The 24,980-nt window shown below is 42.7% G+C and overlaps 2 protein-coding genes across 2 annotated transcripts; one reads left to right on the top strand and one right to left on the bottom strand.

The window, feature by feature from the left end:
- The first annotated feature begins 131 nt into the window (after positions 1-131).
- Positions 132-22,837, top strand: LOC134744456 (nuclear protein localization protein 4 homolog). The gene is made up of 12 exons (XM_063678271.1): positions 132-211; positions 529-792; positions 1,443-1,615; positions 3,225-3,397; positions 4,086-4,301; positions 5,303-5,495; positions 6,208-6,341; positions 7,363-7,523; positions 19,277-19,492; positions 20,014-20,190; positions 21,565-21,677; positions 22,625-22,837. The coding sequence occupies exons 1-12, from the start codon at positions 191-193 to the stop codon at positions 22,644-22,646; spliced, it is 1,863 nt and encodes a 620-aa protein (XP_063534341.1). The 5' UTR covers positions 132-190; the 3' UTR covers positions 22,647-22,837.
- LOC134744442 (uncharacterized) lies at positions 11,403-14,459 on the bottom strand. The gene is made up of 2 exons (XM_063678254.1): positions 14,323-14,459; positions 11,403-13,259 (listed from the first exon to the last, which is right to left on the bottom strand). The coding sequence occupies exons 1-2, from the start codon at positions 14,332-14,334 to the stop codon at positions 11,925-11,927; spliced, it is 1,347 nt and encodes a 448-aa protein (XP_063534324.1). The 5' UTR covers positions 14,335-14,459; the 3' UTR covers positions 11,403-11,924.
- Positions 22,838-24,980: the final 2,143 nt, after the last annotated feature.

Genomic DNA, 24,980 nt, shown 5'->3' with positions numbered 1-24,980 from the left:
TCTTTAAATAACTTAAAAAAATTCATTTGAATTTGGCTCAAAACTACTACATTTCGTATATAAAGAACAAAAAGGTAACGTAAAATAAAACAATAAATTTCTTGTGGGAAACATTATGAACGTGTTGAAAAAAAAAAAAAAGATAATGACAGCAGCAGTATGTGATTGCTGTGTGTATGTGTAGAACAAAATGTCAGGTTCAAATAAATTGGTAATATTTCTTTCTTATTAGTTAATTTCTGATAATTCCAACCTTGCGTGGCTAATGATATAGACCTGCACAAAAATTCATCCTTTGTCAAAACCTTGACAACTGTTCCGTTTACCCTAAATCCGACAGAACTTTCCCGTCAACTGTTTTTGAATTTTCCAACGATTACGCTATTGTTCTCCGCTTTCGTTTCAAATTTACCCTTTATCTCTTCATTTCTGATGGTCCCTGCACGCCTTGTCTTTCTAGACTTGCTAGAAACACGAGAATGACAATGCAATTTCGATGGTCTGACGGTTTGTTATCGGCGGTTCCAGACGCTGCGCGTGCAGTCAGCAGAGGGCACGACGCGCGTGGAGATCTCCAGCGCTGACGTGACGGCGGCGCTGTACGAGCGCGTGCACGACGCGCTGCACCTGCGCTCGTTCGCGTTCGCGCTCCACCGCGATCGCGCTAAGCAGGATGAGCTCGTGTCCAGCAAGTCGCAGAGGCTCTGTGACGCTGGCGTACGTCACGGCGACATGCTATATCTCAGCCCTGTTAATGGTGCTATTATCTTTGAGCCATCAGACACTGCACAGGTAACAATAACAATGCAATACAATTGTGTTTATTTTACTCCCTAGTCTTGATTTTCCTCTGAAGACGGCTATGTAAAAGGTCTAATACTAAATTCGGGCATAGTGCCTATCAGGGCTCGGAACCGTTTTTATTTTAAACCCGAAATAACCCAACATTGTCAATTATAGGAATGCTCTTTACGTAGGACTAAATCATGTATTTAGGTAACAACTTTGTATTATTAGATTGTCCCATTAAAATTGAAATAATAAACCAAAGAATGAAAAATCTCATTGTCTCGTTTCGGAGGCCAAGATTCTCTTTGGATCACTGAGCCAAAATAGTTAGTTAGTTAGTAAGAATGAAAAAGAATGTAATAATACCAGTATTTTTTGTATGAAGAAAAACGTTCCGGGCCTATTCTTTATCCATTACTTGCTCAAATATCATGTTGGACCTCTTTGTCCTCTTTTTTGAAAATAAAATTAAAAAGCGAAAGGAACCATTGGTTGAAAAAAAAGGAATTAAAATTGTTAACACACATTACAGTAGTGTTTTGAATGACATTATTTTTTAACGTGTGATAGATTACAGCAAAACAACAACAAAAAATAAGGTTTGTTCAATGTTATTTATTTAGGTTAACATTCACAACGGGATTATATTCCAGGCCACTACTGCGGAACCATCACACGTGAAAGCTGGGTCGTCCACATCTATGGACACAACTACCCCGGCTCCGTCTAAGAATAGTAAACAAACAAACAAGCCGGCCGAGGAAGAACTAGATCTGCAACTATATCAGATGCCTGGTCATATTGAACGCCAGAGAGATCCTAAATTGTAAGTCATAACAAAGATAGATATAACTCCGTAATAGATGGATACAGTCTAAGGAAAAAACGTGCCTTGAAAATCAAGAAAATTTGATTCTCGTTCAGAGGGCGCTACTAGCTTTGGCCAACTGTCGTATAGATGGCGTTGACGGTTTCGTTTGTTATTTAACAATTTTAACTCATATCAGTGAAAGAACATGGGTCAAAATAATTAAAATAATTAATGCAAATAAAAAAAATCATTTATCCATATCTAAATGAAGCGCTGGTGGCCTAGCGGTAAGAGCGTGCGACTTGCAATCCGAAGGTCGCAGGTTCAAACCCTGGCTCGTACCAATGAGGTTTTCGGAACTTAATGTACGAAATATCATTTGATATTTACCAGTCGCTTTCGGTGAAGGAAAACATCGTGAGGAAACCGGACTAATCCCAACAAGGCCTAGTTTCCCCTCTGGGTTGGAAGGTCAGATGGCAGTCGCTTTCTTAAAAATTAGTGCCTACGCCAATTCTTGGGATTAGTTGCCGATCGGACCCCAGGCTTCCATGAGCCGTGGCAAAATGCCGGGACAACGCGAGGAAGATGATTTATCCATATCTTAATACATTTTATCGTATTTTTAAAAATATTAATTTTTAGTTTTAAAGTGTGTCGACAGATGGCAGTGAATTTACTGGGGTTACAAAATTTACTATGACAGTACCGCTCTAGTATAAGTTACTCTATGGTCATAATTAATCATACTCTGGATTTTTGGGATGTTTTACACTAGCCAAAAAAAAAGGTAAAACTGTAAAAAAAACTATTTGAACATTTTTAAAAACCCCTTTTGGAGCTTAAGCTAACTATTTTTTATTCATAGTTTGGTAGCTATTTTACAATAAACAAAGTTATAAACACGCGAAATCATGAAATCATTCCCGCACGCAACAAATCTGGGGTATGATTATAATATAAAACCCTTCTGCTGGGATACATTGTTTTGAGTAAATTAAGTGTGAATTTAAATCCCATGAGGCTGACATGTTCACCTAGTGTCCAAAGCCTCCATAAAAACCAGATAAAAAAAAAAAAAAAAAAAAAACCCGCTGCAGGAGTGAAGGATTCAAGCATTTCGTATCATCTTGCAGTGTTTGGTTTTGCTAAGTCTCGTCCACTGCTGGTTAAAAAGCCTGGTTTGCTAGGGATCGCTAGGCAACCTAGTACTAACAGATGCAGATGCTAGTTTAAATGGCCTCCAACACAACAGCACTCCACTTTGCTCCGTCCAACACAACAGCACTCCACTTTGCTCGGTCTACAGTGATATCACACCAGCTTTCGCAGATGCCAATCCGCCAAACGATATTTAGGATGACCAACAAGATGGCCTTCAGTTGGTTGACCCAAGTGTGCCTTTTTAGTTGCCCGATCTTCACCCATCCTTTCCTTTTGAGAAGCATCTAGTAAATATCATATGATATTTCATTAGTTCCTGAGTTCTAAAAATTCATTACTTTGAGCTGGATTTAGAAGCCCAAGCCACAGGTCAGATTCAAAATTTGAACCTATGAACTCTGGTTTAAAAATGCCTCATCAGCAGGTAAATGCCATCTTCAAATGAAAATTTTCTCCTCAGGTGCAGGCACAATTCAGCAGGGTGCTGCGTACACTGCTCGCCGCTGGAGCCCTGGGATGAAGGTTATTTGCGTGAACACAACATCAAGCACATGTCTTTCCACTCCTATCTGCGCAAGATCACTTCTGGCAAGTTTGTCTCGCTGGCCGAGCCGAACCTTACCATTAAACCAGGTTAGCAAATTTAATTAGTATGGGACTGTTATTTTTATGACGAGCCTTGATTTTTTTAATTTTTAAGATTATTATATTTAAGATTATTATTTTAAGATTATTATATTATATATTATTGAGTTCTCACCTACGGTGCTCAGACCTGGTCCTTGACGGAAGCTCAGAAGTCCAAACTCGGGGTTTGCCAGAGAGCTATCGAGCGCAGCATATTAGGTGTAAAATTAAGATATCGAGTCCGAAACACCACGCTGCGCTCTAAGACTCAAATAATAGACGTAGCTCGGAAAGCGGCCAAGTTGAAATGGGACTGGGCTGGTCATGTCTGCCGAATGCCGGATGACTTGTGGGCCAAGTTAACCACGGAGTGGGAGCCCCACGAGTCTAACCGGGGATCCGGCAGACCTCGTCGGCGATGGCGGGATAACTTGGACTCCTTCTTGACAGGCTGGCCGGATATAGCATTAAACAGAGACGAGTGGAAAAAGAGGGGGGAGGCCTTTGCCCAGCAGTGGGACACAGTGGGCTCTGAATAATAAGTTTAAAAAAATTATTGGGTGTGGTGGGTTTAATCACCACCTCCTCGAAAGAAAAATTTCCCACACCATGCATATTATAGCATTTAGATCCCAGACCGCGGATTCTTTACATAGCCAATACTTTTTTGTTTACACATGATTCGTGTTTTCAGGTTGCACGGAGCACCCTCCCTGGCCGCGCGGCATCTGCTCCAAATGCGCTCCCGGAGCCTTAACCCTGAACCGGCAACCGTTCCGCTTTGTTGACAACGTTCTGGTCGAATCAGCGGCTGTTGTTGAACGGTTCCTGGGCTACTGGCGTACTTCGGGGCATCAGCGAGTCGGTTATTTAATTGGACAATATGAGCATCATCCGCTGGTGCCACTAGGTTAGTACTTTAGATAGAAGAAAGCTCTAGAACAATACATAAAAACCTTTTAAATTCTTCAATAATATGCCGGTTGAATCGGCAGCTGTCGTTGAACTCAAAAGTGTTCTAAACGGCTACAATAGGGTATTTGACTGCTAGTCAAATCAGTTTCTTTTTTCGAACTGTCAAAACGATTTTGCTACTATAGAATTTAAATGTAACACTAGCATGTGACGTGACAATCAAATTACCTACTCTTTATAGTTTTAAACGGGTTTTAAAATAGAAATTGTGTCTAAAAATAGTTTTTAGGGTTCCGTACCCAAAGGGTAAAAACGGGACCCTATTAATAAGACTCCGCTGTCTGTCTGTCCGTCTGTGACCAGGCTGTATCTCATGAACCGTGATAGCTAGACAGTTGAAATTTTCACAGATGATGTATTTCTGTTGCCGCTACAACAACAAATACTAAAAGTACGGAACCCTCGGTGCGCGAGTCCGACTCGCACTTGGCCGGTTTTTTTATTCTATTAATCTTCTGGTGCTTTATTTCATGCAAGGTGTAAAATAATTTATTTTAAATACAGTCAAATACCCTATTGGACGTTTTTTTATTATTATTGTCCTACAAAATTTAAAATGTCATCTCTAAAGGATTTATTACAGACACTGGTCCATATTCCGTTCTAATTTTATCTTGCCAGTTACTTTGTAATGTAGATTTATTCTCGTGCTCCCGTGCCTCATTCAAGGCTGCTGTCACAAAATTATATAAAAAATAGATAAGCAGTTTTAGATCAGAACATTCATAAATCATAAATATGAATTTAATGTATAGGTAATTGTTATAGTTAAAATAGTTAAGTGTTGCATGTCGCTAGATATGCTTAAGGAAACAACATAATCTATAATAGTTATGTATATTCTACATATTCTGTCTATATTGTTCTTCACTTGTATGCTTCTGTTTTATCTCCTTGTAATAATATAGTTTCCTAAAAGGTGCGTTTATCCCACAGGTATCCGTGCGAGAGTGGAAGCGATCTACGAACCTCCCCAAACATCATCTCGCGACCATGTCACAATAGCCCCCGACCCTAAAGGAGAGCTCGTGGACCACATCTGCTCCAAGCTAGGGCTCCGTCGGGTAGGATGGCTGTTCACTGATCTGCTGCCGCTCCAGGACCAGCCGGGGCAGGTGCAGTGCACGAGGTATGTACCGGTGGTAGCGTACACAGACCCGAGAGTTCACCACCACTTCTCCGAGCTACTGTTAACTGACAATTAATACATAATATGACATAATCTTGGTGGCAAACAAGCACACCGCCCGCCGCCCGTCCGATGGTAAGCGGTTACCGTAGCCTATGGAGGCCTGTGATGTCAGTAACAGTGATGTCGACAATTGTGGCTTCTGTCACCGTGGTGAAATAGGGGCCCGGTCCTTGTATACTATACTAAGAAAATACTCTTAACTTAAGTTGTATAACTTATTGTAAAATCCAACAATAGTCAGTAAGTTATACAACTGATTACATAACTTTAATTGAATTATCAATTTATTATTATGACTTTTATTGAATTATCAATTTCGTCATTATTAACATTATTAGCCCGTTATAACCATTTGAACTATGCAACTTGAGAGTGTGAGGAAGTTACATTGTTCCTTCCTTTTTAGGGATCCGTACCCAAAGGGTAAAAACGGGACCCTATTACTAAGACTCCGCTGTCCGTCTGTCACCAGGCTGTATCTCATGAACCGTGATAGCTAGACTGTTGAAATTTTCACAGATGATGTATTTCTGTTGCCGCTATAACAACAAATACTAAAAAGTACGGAACCCTCGGTGCGCGAGTCCGACTCTCACTTGGCCAGTTTTTTTGAGTAATAAGTCGTGATTTTAACTTCCTTTGTCCACAGGGGCGTAGACACGCATTTTCTCTCTGCGCAAGAATGTATAATGGCGGCGCACTTCCAGAACGAGTATCCGAACGCGTGCCGGCACGCGGATAGCGGTTACTATGGATCGAAGTTTGTCACCATGGCGGTTACAGGTTAGTTGACTGTCTATCTTGTAACTCCATCTTATACAGAAAACCGCAGCCAAATAACACCAGGCCCCTATTTCACCACGGTGACAGGTCCGACAGTTGTAGGCTACGGTAACCGCTTACTAGTGTTAGGCGTAATTAATTACTTGCGTAATTTTATTAGTAAATTAATTCCATGTAATTAAATTGTTTGCAATTTAATTACAGAAGATGAACAAATTTACTTGGAGTATTTATTAGAAAAAATATTTTTTTATTCCACTATACCCTGGATAACGTATTTGTTATCCCGGAAATCATTTGTAGTAGGTACAATAACATGTCTGTTCTTGATCGCGGTTAACCTAACACTCCTCCTCGCTTCGCTCGTCGTCGCACCTATCTTGCTTCTGTTACTTAACTTTAGTAAGTTCCTAACGCCTTTAAAAATTGTCGATTACTACCCCGTCTATCTTCTTAATGGTTGATCTTGGAGAAAACTGATACATAACGAAAGATACTTATTTTAACATTTCTTCCACAATGAAGTAATAAAAAGTTGGTGTTACGTTCAAAGAAAAATGACACTGAAATTTCCACGAACGGCCCCTAACGCCTTGAAAAATTGTCGATCACTACCCCGTCTATCTTCATAGTGGTTGATCTTAGAGAAAAATTATACATAACAAAAGATACTTATTTTAACATATCTTCCATAATGAAGTAATAAAAAGTTGGTGTTAAGTCCCAAGAACGGGCTCATTTCCCATTCTTGGGACTTAGAAAATTTGCTATTCCCCAACCAAATTGAAAACTCATTCAAAATTTTCATCTGATTATGGAAATAAAGATGATTGAAAACTTGCATTCAATAAAAGTAATCGTAATTGAGTAAAGTAATTAATTATCAATTTTATTTTCGAAATGTAATTAACGTCAACCAGATGACAATAGGGATAGTCACCTGGTTGACGGATGGCAAAAAAGTTGATCCAATGGGAGAGGTGCTTTTTGTGACAATTTTCTTTTCTTTTTTTCTTGTCAGGCGACAGCACGAATCAGATCCACCTTGAAGGCTACCAAGTGTCGGCGCAGGCGCAAGCCCTGGAGCGCTGCGGCCTGCTGCTGCCCACGAGGGACGCGCCCGACCTGGGCTACGTGCGCGACCCCACGCCGGAGCGCCCCGTGCCCGATGTCTATTATAAGGTACTGCTGCTGCCCACGAGGGACGCGCCCGACCTGGGCTACGTGCGCGACCCCACGCCGGAGCGCCCCGTGCCCGATGTCTATTATAAGGTACTGCTGCTGCCCACGAGGGACGCGCCCGACCTGGGCTACGTGCGCGACCCCACGCCGGAGCGCCCCGTGCCCGATGTCTATTATAAGGTACTGCTGCTGCCCACGAGGGACGCGCCCGACCTGGGCTACGTGCGCGACCCCACGCCGGAGCGCCCCGTGCCCGATGTCTATTATAAGGTACTGCTGCTGCCCACGAGGGACGCGCCCGACCTGGGCTACGTGCGCGACCCCACGCCGGAGCGCCCCGTGCCCGATGTCTATTATAAGGTACTGCTGCTGCCCACGAGGGACGCGCCCGACCTGGGCTACGTGCGCGACCCCACGCCGGAGCGCCCCGTGCCCGATGTCTATTATAAGGTACTGCTGCTGCCCACGAGGGACGCGCCCGACCTGGGCTACGTGCGCGACCCCACGCCGGAGCGCCCCGTGCCCGATGTCTATTATAAGGTACTGCTGCTGCCCACGAGGGACGCGCCCGACCTGGGCTACGTGCGCGACCCCACGCCGGAGCGCCCCGTGCCCGATGTCTATTATAAGGTACTGCTGCTGCCCACGAGGGACGCGCCCGACCTGGGCTACGTGCGCGACCCCACGCCGGAGCGCCCCGTGCCCGATGTCTATTATAAGGTACTGCTGCTGCCCACGAGGGACGCGCCCGACCTGGGCTACGTGCGCGACCCCACGCCGGAGCGCCCCGTGCCCGATGTCTATTATAAGGTACTGCTGCTGCCCACGAGGGACGCGCCCGACCTGGGCTACGTGCGCGACCCCACGCCGGAGCGCCCCGTGCCCGATGTCTATTATAAGGTACTGCTGCTGCCCACGAGGGACGCGCCCGACCTGGGCTACGTGCGCGACCCCACGCCGGAGCGCCCCGTGCCCGATGTCTATTATAAGGTACTGCTGCTGCCCACGAGGGACGCGCCCGACCTGGGCTACGTGCGCGACCCCACGCCGGAGCGCCCCGTGCCCGATGTCTATTATAAGGTACTGCTGCTGCCCACGAGGGACGCGCCCGACCTGGGCTACGTGCGCGACCCCACGCCGGAGCGCCCCGTGCCCGATGTCTATTATAAGGTACTGCTGCTGCCCACGAGGGACGCGCCCGACCTGGGCTACGTGCGCGACCCCACGCCGGAGCGCCCCGTGCCCGATGTCTATTATAAGGTACTGCTGCTGCCCACGAGGGACGCGCCCGACCTGGGCTACGTGCGCGACCCCACGCCGGAGCGCCCCGTGCCCGATGTCTATTATAAGGTACTGCTGCTGCCCACGAGGGACGCGCCCGACCTGGGCTACGTGCGCGACCCCACGCCGGAGCGCCCCGTGCCCGATGTCTATTATAAGGTACTGCTGCTGCCCACGAGGGACGCGCCCGACCTGGGCTACGTGCGCGACCCCACGCCGGAGCGCCCCGTGCCCGATGTCTATTATAAGGTACTGCTGCTGCCCACGAGGGACGCGCCCGACCTGGGCTACGTGCGCGACCCCACGCCGGAGCGCCCCGTGCCCGATGTCTATTATAAGGTACCTCCGCGATTTTTCTTTCGTCTTCAAATGTTTTAGTAATGGGGTTGGCAACTGTCAAAGGTTTGCAGAGATAGCGCCATCATAGCTTGCCCCTTTTTCTATGAGATTTGGCTTAAAGGGCTGGCATCCAGGGCATTAAAAACATATGCTGTTTGTTTCGCTACAAAATATAGAATTTCAACTTTAGCATTCCGATTTAAGGTTCAAATTATATTGCACTCTCCGAAATGTGACTTGTCTTCAAATGCATTATCAAAGCTGGATTAATTGGAATATATGTGCCATTTTCAACCAAAAGGGTACTTATTGTCGGTTGTCAATAAGGCGCTATTTCCATATAGCTTCAATTCGAAATCAACCTTATCGACAAGCGACAATGTGGTACCTTTTGGTTGAAAATGGCACATATTTGGATTTTTTGGGAAAACCTTGTAGGTTAGTGCGGCCTGGAAAAGAGTTAAAGTATAAATAATTGAATATCCATAATTTTAGCATTTCTATGGCTAGTTTATAGTACATAATATAGAGGAAGGGACCAGTAAAACAACCTTTGCTGCTTGAAGATTTATTGACAGATCAGAAATCCACAGCGTCACAAGTGGACAATAACAACGACACGACAACGATTGCCATCCGCGGCAAGCTACATTATATTACTATAAGACCGCGGGCCAGGAACAAATTTGTGAATAAACAAAATCGTCAGCCGATTGTATCGCTGAAAGACCGTCAGCTGGTCACATGAACATGTAAAAATAAAAATTCTATTCAGTCATCGGCGTCATCGCCTCCCGTTTGATACTTTGTCAGATGATAGTTTAGATGCTATTGTTAATAAAACAAATTGTCAGCCTGTTGTATCGCGGTGGAAAGATCGTTACGCGTTTCGGTGGCTGCCATTTCTCAACCCACCAACGGAGCGGCAGCTGACGTTCACGAGGGTTTATCATACATAGCCGTTAACCGCTATACGAGTGAGGGAGGCGATGACTGACAAAATTTGCGCCTGGCTCGCGGTCTATATCAAAAAGTTACTGATTGCTAGAATAAGCGTAAAGCCTAAGAAATGCTGCCCCCGAACTAGATGTAACGTGCATTCGGGCAAATCTGAATACTTTGATTATTTGATAACGAAAATGGATTCTAATATAATTGAGTTATGGGTGATTTTCAGAACTATCCTGTCGGTAGTTCAGAATTGTGCACCCACCTTGGATTATCAATAAACAGTCTTGAAGTACAACTCGAGTGTCATTGACGCATACCATGACATGGCGTAGTCGGTTGGATCCGAACATAGGGCCTGACCCTCTTTGATAGAGAAAGATAGTCTTATTGCGATTCCTATAAGAGGAAATAGTGCCATGCTTTGTCTTTATCACCGACCGGGCATTTTTTTCATGGTCGGGTTATTGCATCATAGCAAGGAGGCGATGGCGAAATACCGAAATTTACAAGTGTGAAAGAGAAAAAGGTTTATGCTGCCATGAAACTGTCAATACATGAATATGTCTTTCTCTTACCCCTGGTCGCTCGGTTTCATGTGTATAACTAGGTACTTGTATATACTATGGCTATGATCCGAACCTATGCTCCCAAAGGGAATCTGATTCTGTAGTATTCTAAATTACATGAATACACCATATACTATACGGCGCCATTGTTTGTGGTAACTAAATTATCTATCGGCATCTGACAACCAGAATTACCTACCTACTGCATAATCTAAAGGGCCGTACAGCTACATCTAGTTTAAATACGAGGCACTATTCTTTCTTAGACTTTATACAATCTTTTACTATTAATAACTCTTTGATTATATGTACTTATTACTACTATATGATACGACGACCGTGTCATGAAGCAAACGATACGGGGTTTAACAGGTGGGTGTTTGGCCATAAAATACTGACGCATATTATTGTCCACCTGTTATAACCCCAACGATACAATACGATTTATGTACTAACAGCAACACTCGTCTTTGCAACAAGAATTACGATTTGTAATTTTTTTTCCTAAATTGTACATTTAATTCATGTCTTTAAAATATTAACTTCTTGGGCTCATTTTACTCAGAATCGTTTGTACATTCACGCCTTATACATGAAAAAATGTGTCCCAAAATTTTGTATAAAAAATATAATTACAGTGCGTCACGTTCATTACAAATAAATAAATGATTCGTACAAAAATGTGACTATCTGTAAAGGAAATCTTGGGTCACATTTTTTCATATATGAGGCGTGAATGTACAAATGAATCTAAATAAAATGAGCCCAAGAAGTCAATATTTTGAAGACATGAATGAAATGTATTTTTTTTTGGGAAAACGCCCAGTTAACAGTGTGAATGGTATCTACGCGGTCGAAGTAAACTACACAGCACTTTTACTACCTCCCATTATTTAACGAAATACGAATTTAAACACTACTCCTAAACGGCTTTACAGTTCAATGGGAGGTACCCTGATAAACTCGGATAAACACGATAAAATATAACAATCGAGTCGTTCCTCTCCGTAAAGCCTACATCACAGTCTTAGACCCTTAGCGGCGCCGCGTGTTAATATATTTCTTACCCTAAAGCGGGCCGTTACATTTACATTAATACTTAGAATTATAGCTACGCGAGGCTGGGCCTCTTTCACATCGATAACAAAAATATATGTATGTATTTAAGTGGCAACCGAACCACAACAAGCTCAAAATACTTCAAAAACGTCTATAAAAATAGCGCCGACCGTAGAAGTTGGTCCGCGAAAAGTAGAGGTAGAAATTAGAGGCGACCGCAGTTGGAGATAACGATAGAGCTGTGAGGCTTTCCGGCCAGGTCACCTGTACTGCTGAGCCGGTCGACAATCTCCAGGCCTTCGACAACATTCCCGAAGATCGCTGAGAAACCGCGCATCTCACGCAGTACGATCCTAAACTGGGAACCGACCAATCCGAGCATATCGTGCCTCTTCTGCGAGCGACGCATACCTACAGAACCGCGCACAGCTGGCAGCCGAGAATCATCTGGCATGAAGTAACCTTCAGTGTAAACGCTGCGTCCGCCGCGACCGTTGTTAAGTTCGAAATCTCCAGTTATAACGCTCTCGCCTTCCCAGCATTGGAAAACGCAGCAACCGCGATAGCCTACTCCGAGCTCTCCTGTAGCTAAAGCTGCAAAGTTGCGTGACATACGCGGCGCTGCGTCCTCTCGTAAAGCGATGACCACACGACCCGCAGGAGCTCCGTCTACTTCCAGCGCGAAGAAGAAGTGAGGTCTTGTTGAAGGGGACGGAGGCGCGGTTGCGGTCAGCTTGCGAGCGAATAGTTGCGTCATACAGTAGTTTGTTAAGAAAAGCACCGGATCAACCACTTCCGGTGGCCCTGGTACCTCAGCCGCCGCTAAAGCATTACGCAGCAAATCGAAATTGACTGGCGCTAGTGAGCAGCGCGCTAAATCATCCAGCCGGCAGTTTATCAGTGTTCGATCGTATAGCGCTTTCAACCGATCACGTTCAGCGGCAATAACCGGCAATGCTACATTCGCTGATGGCTCTGGTTCGACGACCGGCGATGCTAATTCCCCTTCTAGTCTCAATTTGAGGGTATTAGCGGCGTCTAAAGTTCGAAGCAGCGAGTTCCGCTGGCGTTCCGCTAGATGGGTCAACTCCGAATGCAATGCCCTCGCGTCTCGGAGTAGCATCGCTCGGACTTCCGCGGCTGGACGGAGCATATGCGGGGCATGCTCAGTGCACGCACGGCATGCGAGCACGTTGCATGTCGCACACCAGAGCGCTGGCATCACATGCGGGCCGCATACATCCTGCTCTTCAATTGACAGCGCATCAGATTCTTGATTCTGAAGACGAAGCGCTAAAGCCAACACAGGAGCGTGCGTAGGTAAATGTTCAACCAATCCTCCAGGTGGCATGGTTCGCTTCCAGCAATGCACGCAGTATATCTCCCTCCCGGCGCCGAGGACGTGGCGGGTGCAAGTGAGACAGAAGTAGTGTCGACACTGCAGAAGCTTGGGCTCGTGCTCGGCCTCGTCGAAGGCGCGGTGGCAGTTGGAGCAGTGGGCCAGCTCCTCAATTGAACCTGGGGGTGGAGAGTGCGCCATCTGGGATCAACACACGGTCAACGTTAACGTCAAGGCACAGAATAAATAATAGTAATGCCGTACAGAAAGGAAACTTCATACAAAACCGAAGTTTGACAGCGGTTCAGGGTCGAACCATGATGACCCTATATAACATTTAAAACTTTCGCGTTTTGAACACATATTAAATCACATTTACAATCGGGTCTATCGCGAATTTATTTTGTTACCTTTATTTACCGACGTTTCGACACAGGTTTCACTGTAGGCCGAGCACATGATTGGCGCGACAGTATCTCGCCGCGACTACCCGTCATTTACTAACTGTATGAATTAAAGAGGGACGGGTAGTCTATGTCGCGGCGAGATACTCTCGCGCCAATCATGTGCTAGCCCGGCTGGTCGTGGTCGCGGCTAACTGACGTCCCAGCAAAATGTCAAAACAGAGATTTGTGTGACCACCCGACGAAAAGTGCATTTAAAGTTTGGGGCAGACTACACTATATTTCTAACTAACAGCACTATGTTCAGGTACCTGATGGCCATATAATACCTAGTATAGATGGTGGGCTATAATATAAGGCATTACACCTTTGCTGTCCATTACTGGGTACTACTGTGCTTAAAATGTCCATGACTGGCGCCGTCGCCCTACACAAAACTTTTGAACAAAAAAGTCCCGCCGAGTTTCTTACGCCGGATTTTTTGGGACGGAGGTTTATCTTTAAGGACATATGATAGTTTTTTTACATAGAAAAGCGCATTGTAATAAGGGTAAAAACGGGACCCTATTAGACTTCGATGTCTGTCTCTCTGTCTGTCCGTCTGTCACCAGGCTGTATCTCATGAACCGTGATAGCTAGACAGTTTAAATTTTCACAGGTGATGTATTTCTGTTGCCGCTTTAACAACAAATACTAAAAAACAGATTAAAATAAATATTTAAGTGGGGCTCCTATACAACAAACGCGATTTTTTTGCCGTTTTTTGCGTAATGATACGGAACCCTTCGTGCGCGAGTCCGACTTGCACTTGGCCGGTTTTTAATATAGTTTAAAAATATCCAAAGTTGAAAAATACTCACTTCACCGGCCATCCTTTTCCGGCTTTTCCGCTCGTTCCCCCACTAGTGTAGTGACCCGTTCACATCCCCCCAACTAACTAACTACCGTAACTAAACTTAGTTCCTCGAGGTCTGCCACATCACTGTTATAAACACAGCGGAGCTGGACGCTCGATCAACAGATGGAGCTGGCGCTGTGACTTTGTAAGGACGTCGCTTCAACACAGAACAGATAATACACAGAGGACGTAGAGACGGACCAAGCTAATGGGTCCTCTACATGATTAGCCATCATACTGGCCCACTAAGATGGGCGGGATGGCCACGGTGTCGGTTTTTCGTCCGCACATCAAAGGTAGTGGGCTAGCGATGGTGCGGACGCATTTCTCACGTGGCCCATTTCTCAACCATCGCATGGCCATCTCGCTGGTCCAGCGCTGGGCCATTGTGTAAAGGAGCCATAACCAATATAACCATAGCATGGCCATGTTGCTGGAACAGCGCTGGGCCATCGTGTAGAGGAGCTATAACGCTGCAAGAAATTGCAATGTCATCATTAATGTCGAATTTCTGTAAAAATATGTCGTTTATTATAACTTTACTCCCACACTGTTGTGTTTGAGTCGGTGCAATCTTAGCTCAGACGGACTCGGTGTCGTTAGTTGCAAGAGACGACATGGGCCTATGGTCTCACAAAATATGATGATGAGACCATTTTTTTATAAAAGAGAATGGAGGATGAAAACGAAGTAGAAAGGGAAAAGTCGAAAGGTTACTAATCATGTTGTCCCTCCTTAACGCATGACACGTTCTCTTCTCCGCTCGCTACTTTGTTGTGAGTTGAGCGTGTTTGGACGATTGACTGATGATACAGCATAAACTACCTATACACATCCCACTTGTGACACTGGCCTCATCTCATTGTACAAGAGAGTATGGGTGTTAGTCTTCACGCTAACCCAATGCGGACACACACCTTTGATTTTGTTTCCAGCCGTATGCGGGTTGTTTTCACGATATTTTCTTTAACTTCTGTATATCCCGCGTACTGTTCCCTGGCCCTGGAGTTTTTCCCCAAGAACTTATTCTTTACCTAAGCTAGGTCGATTTTTTTCCTGACCTCTCTTTTATTGGTCTCTTTGATGTTTAGAGTTCAATATAATAAACAGGTGTCACGCCATTAAACACGATTTGATAGGTTACCCCATGACAAAGCCACCCCGCCATGCCGTAACGCCGCCCACGCGCCCGCATAAGGGCGTAACTATCAGCCGCTAGTTCATGATCGCGTCATTCTGTGCAACGTTGTCGTCAGATGCGCGAAACTTTACAACTGACCCAAACCCATAGGGGAGTAAGTCTGTATGAAAATATTAGGGAGTTATGACCTTTTAGATTGGGACAACGGGTGCGTTCTAGTAACAAAAAGGCTTAAGTCAGTATAGGATTCGAAGAGCGTTCAAACTTTTTTGCTTTAAAAGGATATCTGCAAGGTTATATTGTCATATGCGCGAGGTTGTAATGTCTGCTCGAAACCAAAAGGTCATATGTCCGTATGAAATACATGTACGCAGTTATGACTTTTCGGTAAGCACACCACAGGACCAAACAGTACAATCACGATCATAAATTCATCTACCGTTTTCGACCTTATCTCTTTGGACATAAGATATATACATAGAAATGTTTGTTGGGACGTCCGTTATCAACCCAGGCGTATCGATTGCGTGCATGTAGGTCACCTAGGCATTTCGCGGTAATAGGTATCCTAGGCTTTATTGAATGCCTGGTTTGGGCGCACGCGTATTGGTGGTGGTTTGAAGGCTGGGAGCGATGTTGATTTTAACTTAAGATATGATTAATGATTGTAGTTTTTGGTCAACTGTACGTGTGTAAGAATAGTTTTATGTCACTTTAGGTCAGGTATTGTTTTTTTTTTTTACTTTATAAAATAAATAAAGTCCAGGTAACGTGGTCGTACTGAAATATTTATGACGACCGGCGCGCTGGTGGCCTAGAAGTAAGAGGGTACTATTTTCAATCCGGAGGTCGCGGGTTAAAATCCCGGCTCGTACCAATAATTTTTTCGGAACTAATGTACGAAACAACATGTGATATTTACCAGCTTTTTGGTGAAGGAAAACATCGTGAGGAAACCGGTCTAATCCCAATATAAAGGCCTCGGGGGGCATGGTAGAAGAATGAATGCGCGAGCCCATGATGCCCCCATACAACGTCTGAGAGGGTGACGCCGCAGGGGATGTTAGTGGGTATTCTCGTCCCCATCCTCTGGTTAGAGGATGTACGGGAGGAGCGAGCCCCACATACCACCCCCCCGATGGGCTTCCCCGGCCCGGGGGGTGAGATGCGTAAATGCATTTACCCCTGCGTCAAAAAAAAAAATATATATATATATATATAAAGGCCTAGTTTTCCTTCTGGGTTGGAAGGTCAGATGGCAGTCGCTTTTATTAAAAAAAAAACCGGCTAAGTGCGAGTCGGACTCGCGCACAAAGGGTTCCGTACCATTACGCAAAAAAACGGCAAATAAATAATATTTATTTTATTCTTCCCGTCCCGTTTTTACCCTTTGGGTACGGAACCCTAACTAGATTAGTTGTCAAGCGGACCCGAGGCTCCCCATGGCAAAAAATGCCGGGATAACGCGAGGAAGATGATGCCTAGACGATCGTCCAGTACGTATCAAAACCAGAATAAATTGTTAAATTTAAATCGACCTCAAGGTGTCGTTTCGTTACTCCTCTACGAAACTATATACGTACCGGGAAAATTATGCTATCTGCTACGACATAGCGCTACGAGTGCAGCTTTTTAACCTCAATTTTTAAACATACTTAGTATGAGATCATTTCATTTCATTTTGAGAACAGGACATACAATCTTTACAAATTTTAATTTGAACCTCAATTTGAATTTGAACCATTTGAACCTTGTGTATAAAACTCTTAACATAGTTGTTTACCCAATGTCATGGCAGATGGCGCTGTTCCTATCGTGCAACTAGCGAACGTTTGTTTGCCGTAGATTGTAGTAGTGTAAATCCAAAGAGGATATAATAAGAGTTACGGAGTTATATCTATCTTTGGTAAATCTTTTTGTATTTTTGAGATGATGATTGTGTGGACTTGTGGAGATATTTTTTAAATTAGCAATAAAAAACTAGCAAACTAGGAAAATTGCCATCGTGCGAGACAGGCATAGCCTAGTGCAGGTGTAACACGCAATTTCTATATCTTGCAACAACATCAAGCAGTGTTTAACTAGAATAATCTTTAGTCCATAAGTTTGTAAATGTTTTATTTCATTGTTTTAGGTTGTAAGTTTTAGTATTTTGCACTGTATTTTTTGTTTATTTGTAAATTGTAAAAATTGGGTTTCTTGCCTGCCAAATAAATAATTTATTATTATTATTTATTATTAATAAGTTTACTTAACCTTGTTTAAATCATAAGATTTATTGTATCAATTAACTTTTTTTTTTTTGATTTGGCTAGAATAAACATACGTCAGTTACGTTATGAACTACACCTTGTTGTATAATAAAATGGGAAGAATTTCGTTTAATGAAACAAAAGAAATAAAAAAATTTTTTATTTTATTTATTTCGGACTATATTACAATCCATATTTTGTTAGTTACAAATACACTTAAATTACTATGTTAGTACCTAAACTAAGATGTTGGGAGGTCCAGTGCCTAATTAGGGCACTGTCCCATCTCCCTGCCACGACGCAACTTGAATGCAACTTTATTTAGATTGAAAAAAGGTTTTTATTAGATTGAATCGGAGTGTACATTGTAATGCACATATTGGGCCTTACGTGGTTACATTCGTGAATGAATTTGAATTCTCAAATATTAAAGGGAAGGCTATATGTTATATGTTTTCTGAGCCTGGATTTAGGACGCAGTAGAAATCTAGGCCACGGCCCCATAGATGTCAAGGTTCTAGGCTATATGAAATTATTCCCACAGGTATAGTTTACGATAGTTAGGCCTGACTCGGCGTACAAATTAGGCATAATCTCACAATGTTGTTTCATTCATGTCTTCCTATAAAAATTTTACTCAGAATTTTTATTCATAAATTTTTACTCAGAAATAAATATAGCCATAAAAGTACTTATTTTTTATTTTATACTACGTCGGTGGCAAACAAGCATACGGCCCGCCTGATGTTAAGCAGTCTCCGTAGCCTATGTACGCCTGCAACTCCAGAGGAGTTACATGCGCGTTGCCCACCCTAACACTCCTCTCCCTCGAGCTCTGGCAACCTTACTCACCGGCAGGAACACAACACTATGAGTAGGGTCTAGTGTTATTTGGCTGCGGTTTTCTGTAAGGTGGAGGTACTTCCCCAGTTGGGCTCTGCTCTAGAATTATTTACTACTTATTTGAAATTAGTTTTAATGATTGACTTTGAACTCCTACCGACTCATATCTAATAGGTATTAAGGTTGTTTTTGACACACGTTAACAATTTCGAACATAATTATTGTCTTCGAGCTTCGGTTACTGCGATAGTTACTCATGAAATACGAGTAACACTATGTGAGCGAATTATATCGCGTATAATTAATTAAAAATACATCCCGAAGTGTCGAACCCTTCACAGCGTTCGTATTCGTATCGTAGTCTACGGGTGACGGGATGTATTTTACATAGTTTTTTTGAATTTCTCACTGCACAAAATGCTGAAAGCTTACGAAGAAGTTTATTTCTAATAAAAATCGGACAAGTGCGAGGTCGGACTCGCCCACCGAGGGTACCGTACTTTTTAGTATTTGTTGTTATAGCGACAACAGAAATATATCATCTGTGAAAATTTCAACTGTCTAGCTATCACGGTTCATGAGATACAGCCTGGTGACAGACAGACGAACAGAAGAGACTTAGTAATAGGGACCCGTTTTTATCTTTTGGATACGGAACCCTAAAAACTATATTTTTTCAGGAAAAAGACGCCTACGGCAACGAAGTGTCCGTCTCTCTCCGACGGGTCCCCGTAGCCTACCTACTAGTAGACGTGCCCTGCGGCGTTAGCACCAACGCTTCACCCCTCCTCAGCCCGCGGGCGGCCTTCCCCCCCGCGCACCGCCCGCTGCCGCAGTATCTACAGACGAGGGAAGCGCTTCACAAGCATCTGGAAGATTCCGAGAGTTTCTTAGAGGTTAGTGTCATGATCTATGGGCAATAAGTCTCCGTTTCTCTCCGACGGGTCCCAGTTAGCCCACCTACTAGTAGACGTGCGCTTTGGTGTGAGCACCCACGCTTTACCCCTCCTCAGCCTGCGTGCAGCGTTCCCCTCCGCGCACCGCAGTATCTACAGACGAGGGTAGCGTTGCACAAACAGTCTGGATGATTCTGAGAGTTTAGTGTCTCGTCAGGTACTAGTTATAGTTATTTCTTTCGTCATCGTATGTTCCTTTCGCCTCCTAATGTTTAATCAGCAAAGAAAACTTTGGCAAACATTTGAAGAAAATTGTGGTATTTTCTATAAAAAGGGACTTTATTGTCGATGGCGCTTACGCCTTTATAAACAATGCTCCGATATAAATACAATGCCGCGCGACGCTGTGCGGTGCGCCATCGACAATAAAATATCTTTTCATAGAAAATGTCCCAATTAAAGTCTACGGCTTTTTTATTATTGGTTTTTCCGTAAAAATCACAATGAATATTTATACACAGGCGATGTCCGACCTCCACACGCTGGTGTACATCGCCAGCAACGAGACGCTGCCGATCCCGCTGGAGTCGCTGGACGCGCTGCTGGGCGCCGTGCGCGCGCGCGACGCGCTGGCCGCCGAGCGGTGGCGCGCCGACACGCCGGCCTGGGCCACGCTAGAACACTTGTGCGGTGCTCAGGTGAGTGTCTACACACACACACACACACACACACACAGGAGACCCAACACACCTCTAAGAATAATTTGATGATCGTTTTTTTTTATTATATACATATATTTTATCTCTGACACTTAGAGACTTTTACATCTCTAAACAATTTAAGTACTTGTCTGTTGTTTGTATATTTTTTTTTAGTTTTTTTTGTGTAATTTGACAGACTGGATACATCCCTTACAAAGTATCGAATATTTTATTGATTCCATATTTGTAAATGTTTTTTGTAATTTTTGGTTAATTTTATTGCTTGCCTATTTGCTGAATAAATGTTTGATGTTGACCTCCACACGCTGCTCTTCATCGCCAGCAACGCGCTGGAGTCGCTGGACGCGCTGCTGGTCGCCGTGCGCGCGCGCGATGCTAGAACCACGAAATCGCTAAAAAAAAATTCCTTCCCATAGAAAATGGACCAGCCAAAATGTATGAAACAGTCAATTTTTTTTTCGCGATTTCGGGGTTGGTCCTAAATAACCTGTCTTATAAATCATTATTCTTTTATATTCTTTTACGGTTGCGGATATCATTGGTATTTTTGGGACAATTTGCTGTTTTAAAACTATATTGTGCTACATATCAAATGAAAGAGCTCGTTATGAGAATTTCAAATTTTTTTTTTGACATTTTAATAGTTATTTGTTATACAAGGGTGCAAAGTTGTATTTTACCCGCGAGTGTGGAATTGAAACACGAGCAAGCGAAAGGATTCTATAGTTGAACCACGAGCAAAGCGAGTGGTTCTAAAATAGAATCCTGAGCTGAGCGTAGCAAGTGTTTCAACACACGAGAAGTAAAATACATTTGCACCCGTGTGTAACACAAAACTTTTCACCTCACTATAGCGAGGAAAGTGCCACATCCACAGGCGTTAGATCATCTTCATCACTGAAATCATTAATTTTTTACGATATTATAACAAAAAACTGGAAATTCTGTATTTTTACGTGAGAAGTTTTTAAGTAAAAATTTTATTGACAATGTTGACATTTCTGACGTATGAAATGTCAATGATGCAAAAAAACAAACGTTTCTTATGGAACTTTAAGGTTTATGACATAAAATCATTAAATAAAGCTAAATTTGGTATTTTTTATAAGATTCTCAAACCATTTGTTTAATGATAATTAATATCAAACGAATCATTATTATGAGCGTTTTACGTTTTGTTATCTGTCAAGCTACTTAAACGCGCTCCATCCAAGGTCAAATTACTTTCCCCACTAGTGGATAAAACGCGTTTTTCCCCGCTTGTTTTAAAGGATAAAAGACAACTTTCCGAGCTAGTGAGGGGAAAAATAAATAGTTTAGAAGTTATTTATATTCTTATATGTGTTTCAGGACGACCACATGGTAGCATCAGTGGGTGACGAGAGCGGTGTGTGGACATGCGGGATCTGCACTTTCCACAACTCCATGCGACGCGACGCGTGTGAGATGTGCGCTATGCCACGGTGAGTGATAACTTTATACTAGGTAGGTGAGTGATACGAGGTAGAGTTTTGAATGATTCACGGTTAGTTTCACTAGACTTATATTGACCGGGATATAGACCGTAATTACCTTTTGTATTATTTGTGACACCCACCCGCTATCTTCAGTCACCCGTGAACATGATGCATGTAACTGCGTCGAAATATCGGGAGCTCACAAATAATACAAAAGGTAATCACGGTCTATATCCCGGTCAATATAAGTCTAGTGATACTAGGTAGTTTGCAGTTACTCTAAGGTGAAGGAAAACCTCCAGGCGTATTCTGATTTTAATAAGAGAATAGTAATTTGATCTGGATTAGTTATGGATCTAATATCTGTTGTTTGTATATTTTTTATTAGTTTTCTTTTTTTGTGTAATTCGACATTTAGACTGGATACATCTCTGACAAAGTATCTAATATTTTATTGATTCCATATTTGTAATTGTTTTTTGTAAATTTTGGTTTTGTATTGCTTGTAAAAATTTACATGTAAAAGTGCCCCTGTGGCCTATTTGCTGAATAAATGTTTGATGTTGATGTTGATGTTGAATACAAAAATCTCCGAAAATTGCGTTACGTAATATTTGATCGCCTCCTAATGAGTCATTATCAATACTCATACTCATAATCTTTATTGCATATCACATTGTATCTTAACCTATACTTAACATAGAATTGTGTACAACATGACACCCTGTAGGGCACAGCAAACAGTTTATTCAAGAGAACGAGTTTTTTGTACAAGATTATATAATATATAAGTATTATTTATTGTATGGGTACAATAGCCGGGTCCACACAATTTCCTCGCTCACAAAACGGCCAGTGTAGACGCCTCGCGAAGCACGTCTACACTGGCCGTTTTGTGCGACTTTTTGTTAATGTATTTTTTCTAATCTGCTAGAATACTGTTTTGTTCGCAGGGGTACGAGTAACGCTATGTAAATACATGAAGCGAGCTGGGTTAGAGTAGGACGCCGACCGGCGCGCGACGGCGGCGGTGCACGGTGCACGGTGCACGGCGCACGGTGCACGGCGCACGGTGCACGGCGCACGGTGCACGTTGCACGGTGGCGCCGCGCGGACCGGCCACGACTTTTATATACAAGAGAGAAGATTAATAATAATGCATTGTACTAGCTTGTTTTATTTACCACCAGAGTTCGAAATTATCCAGATAATTATAGTCTTTGATAAATAACTCTCGCGTTTTGAACACATATTTAATTAATTATACGAACAGATCTACCGCGATTTAATTCCGTGACCACAACTGACTCAGCTGAAAAACAATTAAATTAAATCGCGGTAGACCCGTTCGTATAATTAAATATCGCGATAATTATCCGATAAACATCGAAAAATGATCCCAGGTATGGATGGTGCTATATTTATTATCTTTGAATTCTTTGATAGTAAAAAATAATGTTTGGGGCGTTTTTTGCTATGTACAAATAAAAACTGACCTAACATTGATTAGTTTTTTTATTAACCATTGAAATATATCATGTAACAATCTAATTATATTTCGTAAATTTTAGGTCATTATCAAAATATTAAATGGATAATTATCAGGCATAAAAATCGCGATAATTGTCAAGATAACTATCATTGATAATTATCCTCTCGAACCCTGTTTACCACCCCTGACCATGGTACACTCACCGTCACATACTCTGTAGCAGTCAAAGTGGCCAAATAGGTCGGTACACCATACTAAATATATAATATATGGTGTACCGAACTATTTGACTACTTTGGTTGCTACAAAGTATTTGACGTTGAGTGTACAATAGAACAAAGTAGGTGTACCTTCCAGGAATCGAACCTGGAAAAAATCATCTAAGTTCACGAAAATATAGGTAGGGATAACTAGCTGTTTACATTTCTTCATTACATAGTATAAAACAAAGTCGCATCCTGCTGTCTGGATGTATGTCTGTCCCTATGTATGCTTAGATCTTTAAAACTACGCAACGGATTTTGATGCGTTTTTTTTAAATAGTGATTCAAGAGGAAAAGGAAGGTTTATATGTATAATACATCAGCATTGCACCCGTGCGAAGCCGGGGCGGGTCGCTAGTTATAAATAAGTCTTTTACACTTCTCGAAAAGTACCTACCATACGCACATTTGCCGAGCTCGAGGCTTTTTTCCTTCGAATATGACAACGATGAAGACCATGAGGAGTTTTCCCACTTGCGTTCGGAGGATCTGACGTAAATTCTTACTCTTTAAGCTAAAATGACAGGTAACGCACTGCAAGAGGCCTATACCTGTGTGTAATATCTAATATCTTTAAGGTTCATTCTATTTGCCCCCTTCTTAAACTTAGACATATATACAGGCTGATATCCTTTAATCTTTAGACGGGTTCAAAACGGGATTAATTATCGTTAGCAACTCGCTCTTATCCATCATATATGTGCAGGCAATTCCAATTTATCCTCATAAAACCAAACTAGATACAAGTAAAACCTATGCTGGCGCCATCTATACAAACCTTTAACAATTGCCTACCCCATTAATAAAATAAAAAAATCCGAGAATCATCACTACGCACAACATTTTTTGGGCAGTCTAGGTCTCAATTTTTATGCAATGGGTGCTCAGACTCGTTTGCCTTATTATCCACACATATTACTATGATATGCTATAGTCAGACAAGAAATTGTAGAAAATTATTGAGGGCGCCACTTCCTATGTAACTGTCACATTTTTGACGCAAAATGCTTAAACATGGTGTTGCAGGCGTCCATAGGCTACGGTAACTGCTTACCATCAGGCGGGCCGTATGCTTGATTGCCACCGACGTAGTATAAAAAAAAAACGGCAACAATTTATTATGGATTTTTTGTAGTCCAATTTATTTAATTTCTACTATTTTATGGCGCGCTATAAGTGTGTAGTCATGTTTTTAAAATGCTACATAAGGCATGTTTTCTCTCATCTTGTTTTAATTAGGTACTTAAAACGCAAGGAATGAAACTAAAACATAGATTTTGTAAAAATATTTTATTCAATATGTACAATTTAGTAACTAAGCGTCGCACGGCGCGGCGAGCGGACGAGGCCAGCACACTAGCGGTCATTACAGCCAAAGGACAATGAATAAGGCCAGCAATGGTACACATAAAGACACTTTAAAGGCAATGCTAGCATGCTAGAAGTTCAATATTCTAGTCTAGTCTTTTAGGACTTCGACCGAACGTAAACAAAATAATCAGTTGACTAGGTCATGCAGTCAAAGCCATTTTGTATGTGGTTTTATCTCACAGA

Source organism: Cydia strobilella, chromosome 9 (genome assembly GCF_947568885.1).
Source record: "Cydia strobilella chromosome 9, ilCydStro3.1, whole genome shotgun sequence".
Taxonomy (NCBI): domain Eukaryota; kingdom Metazoa; phylum Arthropoda; class Insecta; order Lepidoptera; family Tortricidae; genus Cydia; species Cydia strobilella.
This window is presented reverse-complemented; position numbering and strand designations above follow the sequence as displayed.

What these genes read in the sequence shown, in the direction of transcription:
- LOC134744456 (XM_063678271.1), top strand. Translation starts at nt 191, where the DNA reads ATGTCAGGTTCAAATAAATTG. An exon ending in GAACCTTACCATTAAACCAG is followed by an intron (nt 3,398 to 4,085) that starts GTTAGCAAATTT and finishes TCGTGTTTTCAG; the next exon opens with GTTGCACGGAGCACCCTCCC. An exon ending in GAGATGTGCGCTATGCCACG is followed by an intron (nt 21,678 to 22,624) that starts GTGAGTGATAAC and finishes TTTTGTTCGCAG; the next exon opens with GGGTACGAGTAACGCTATGT.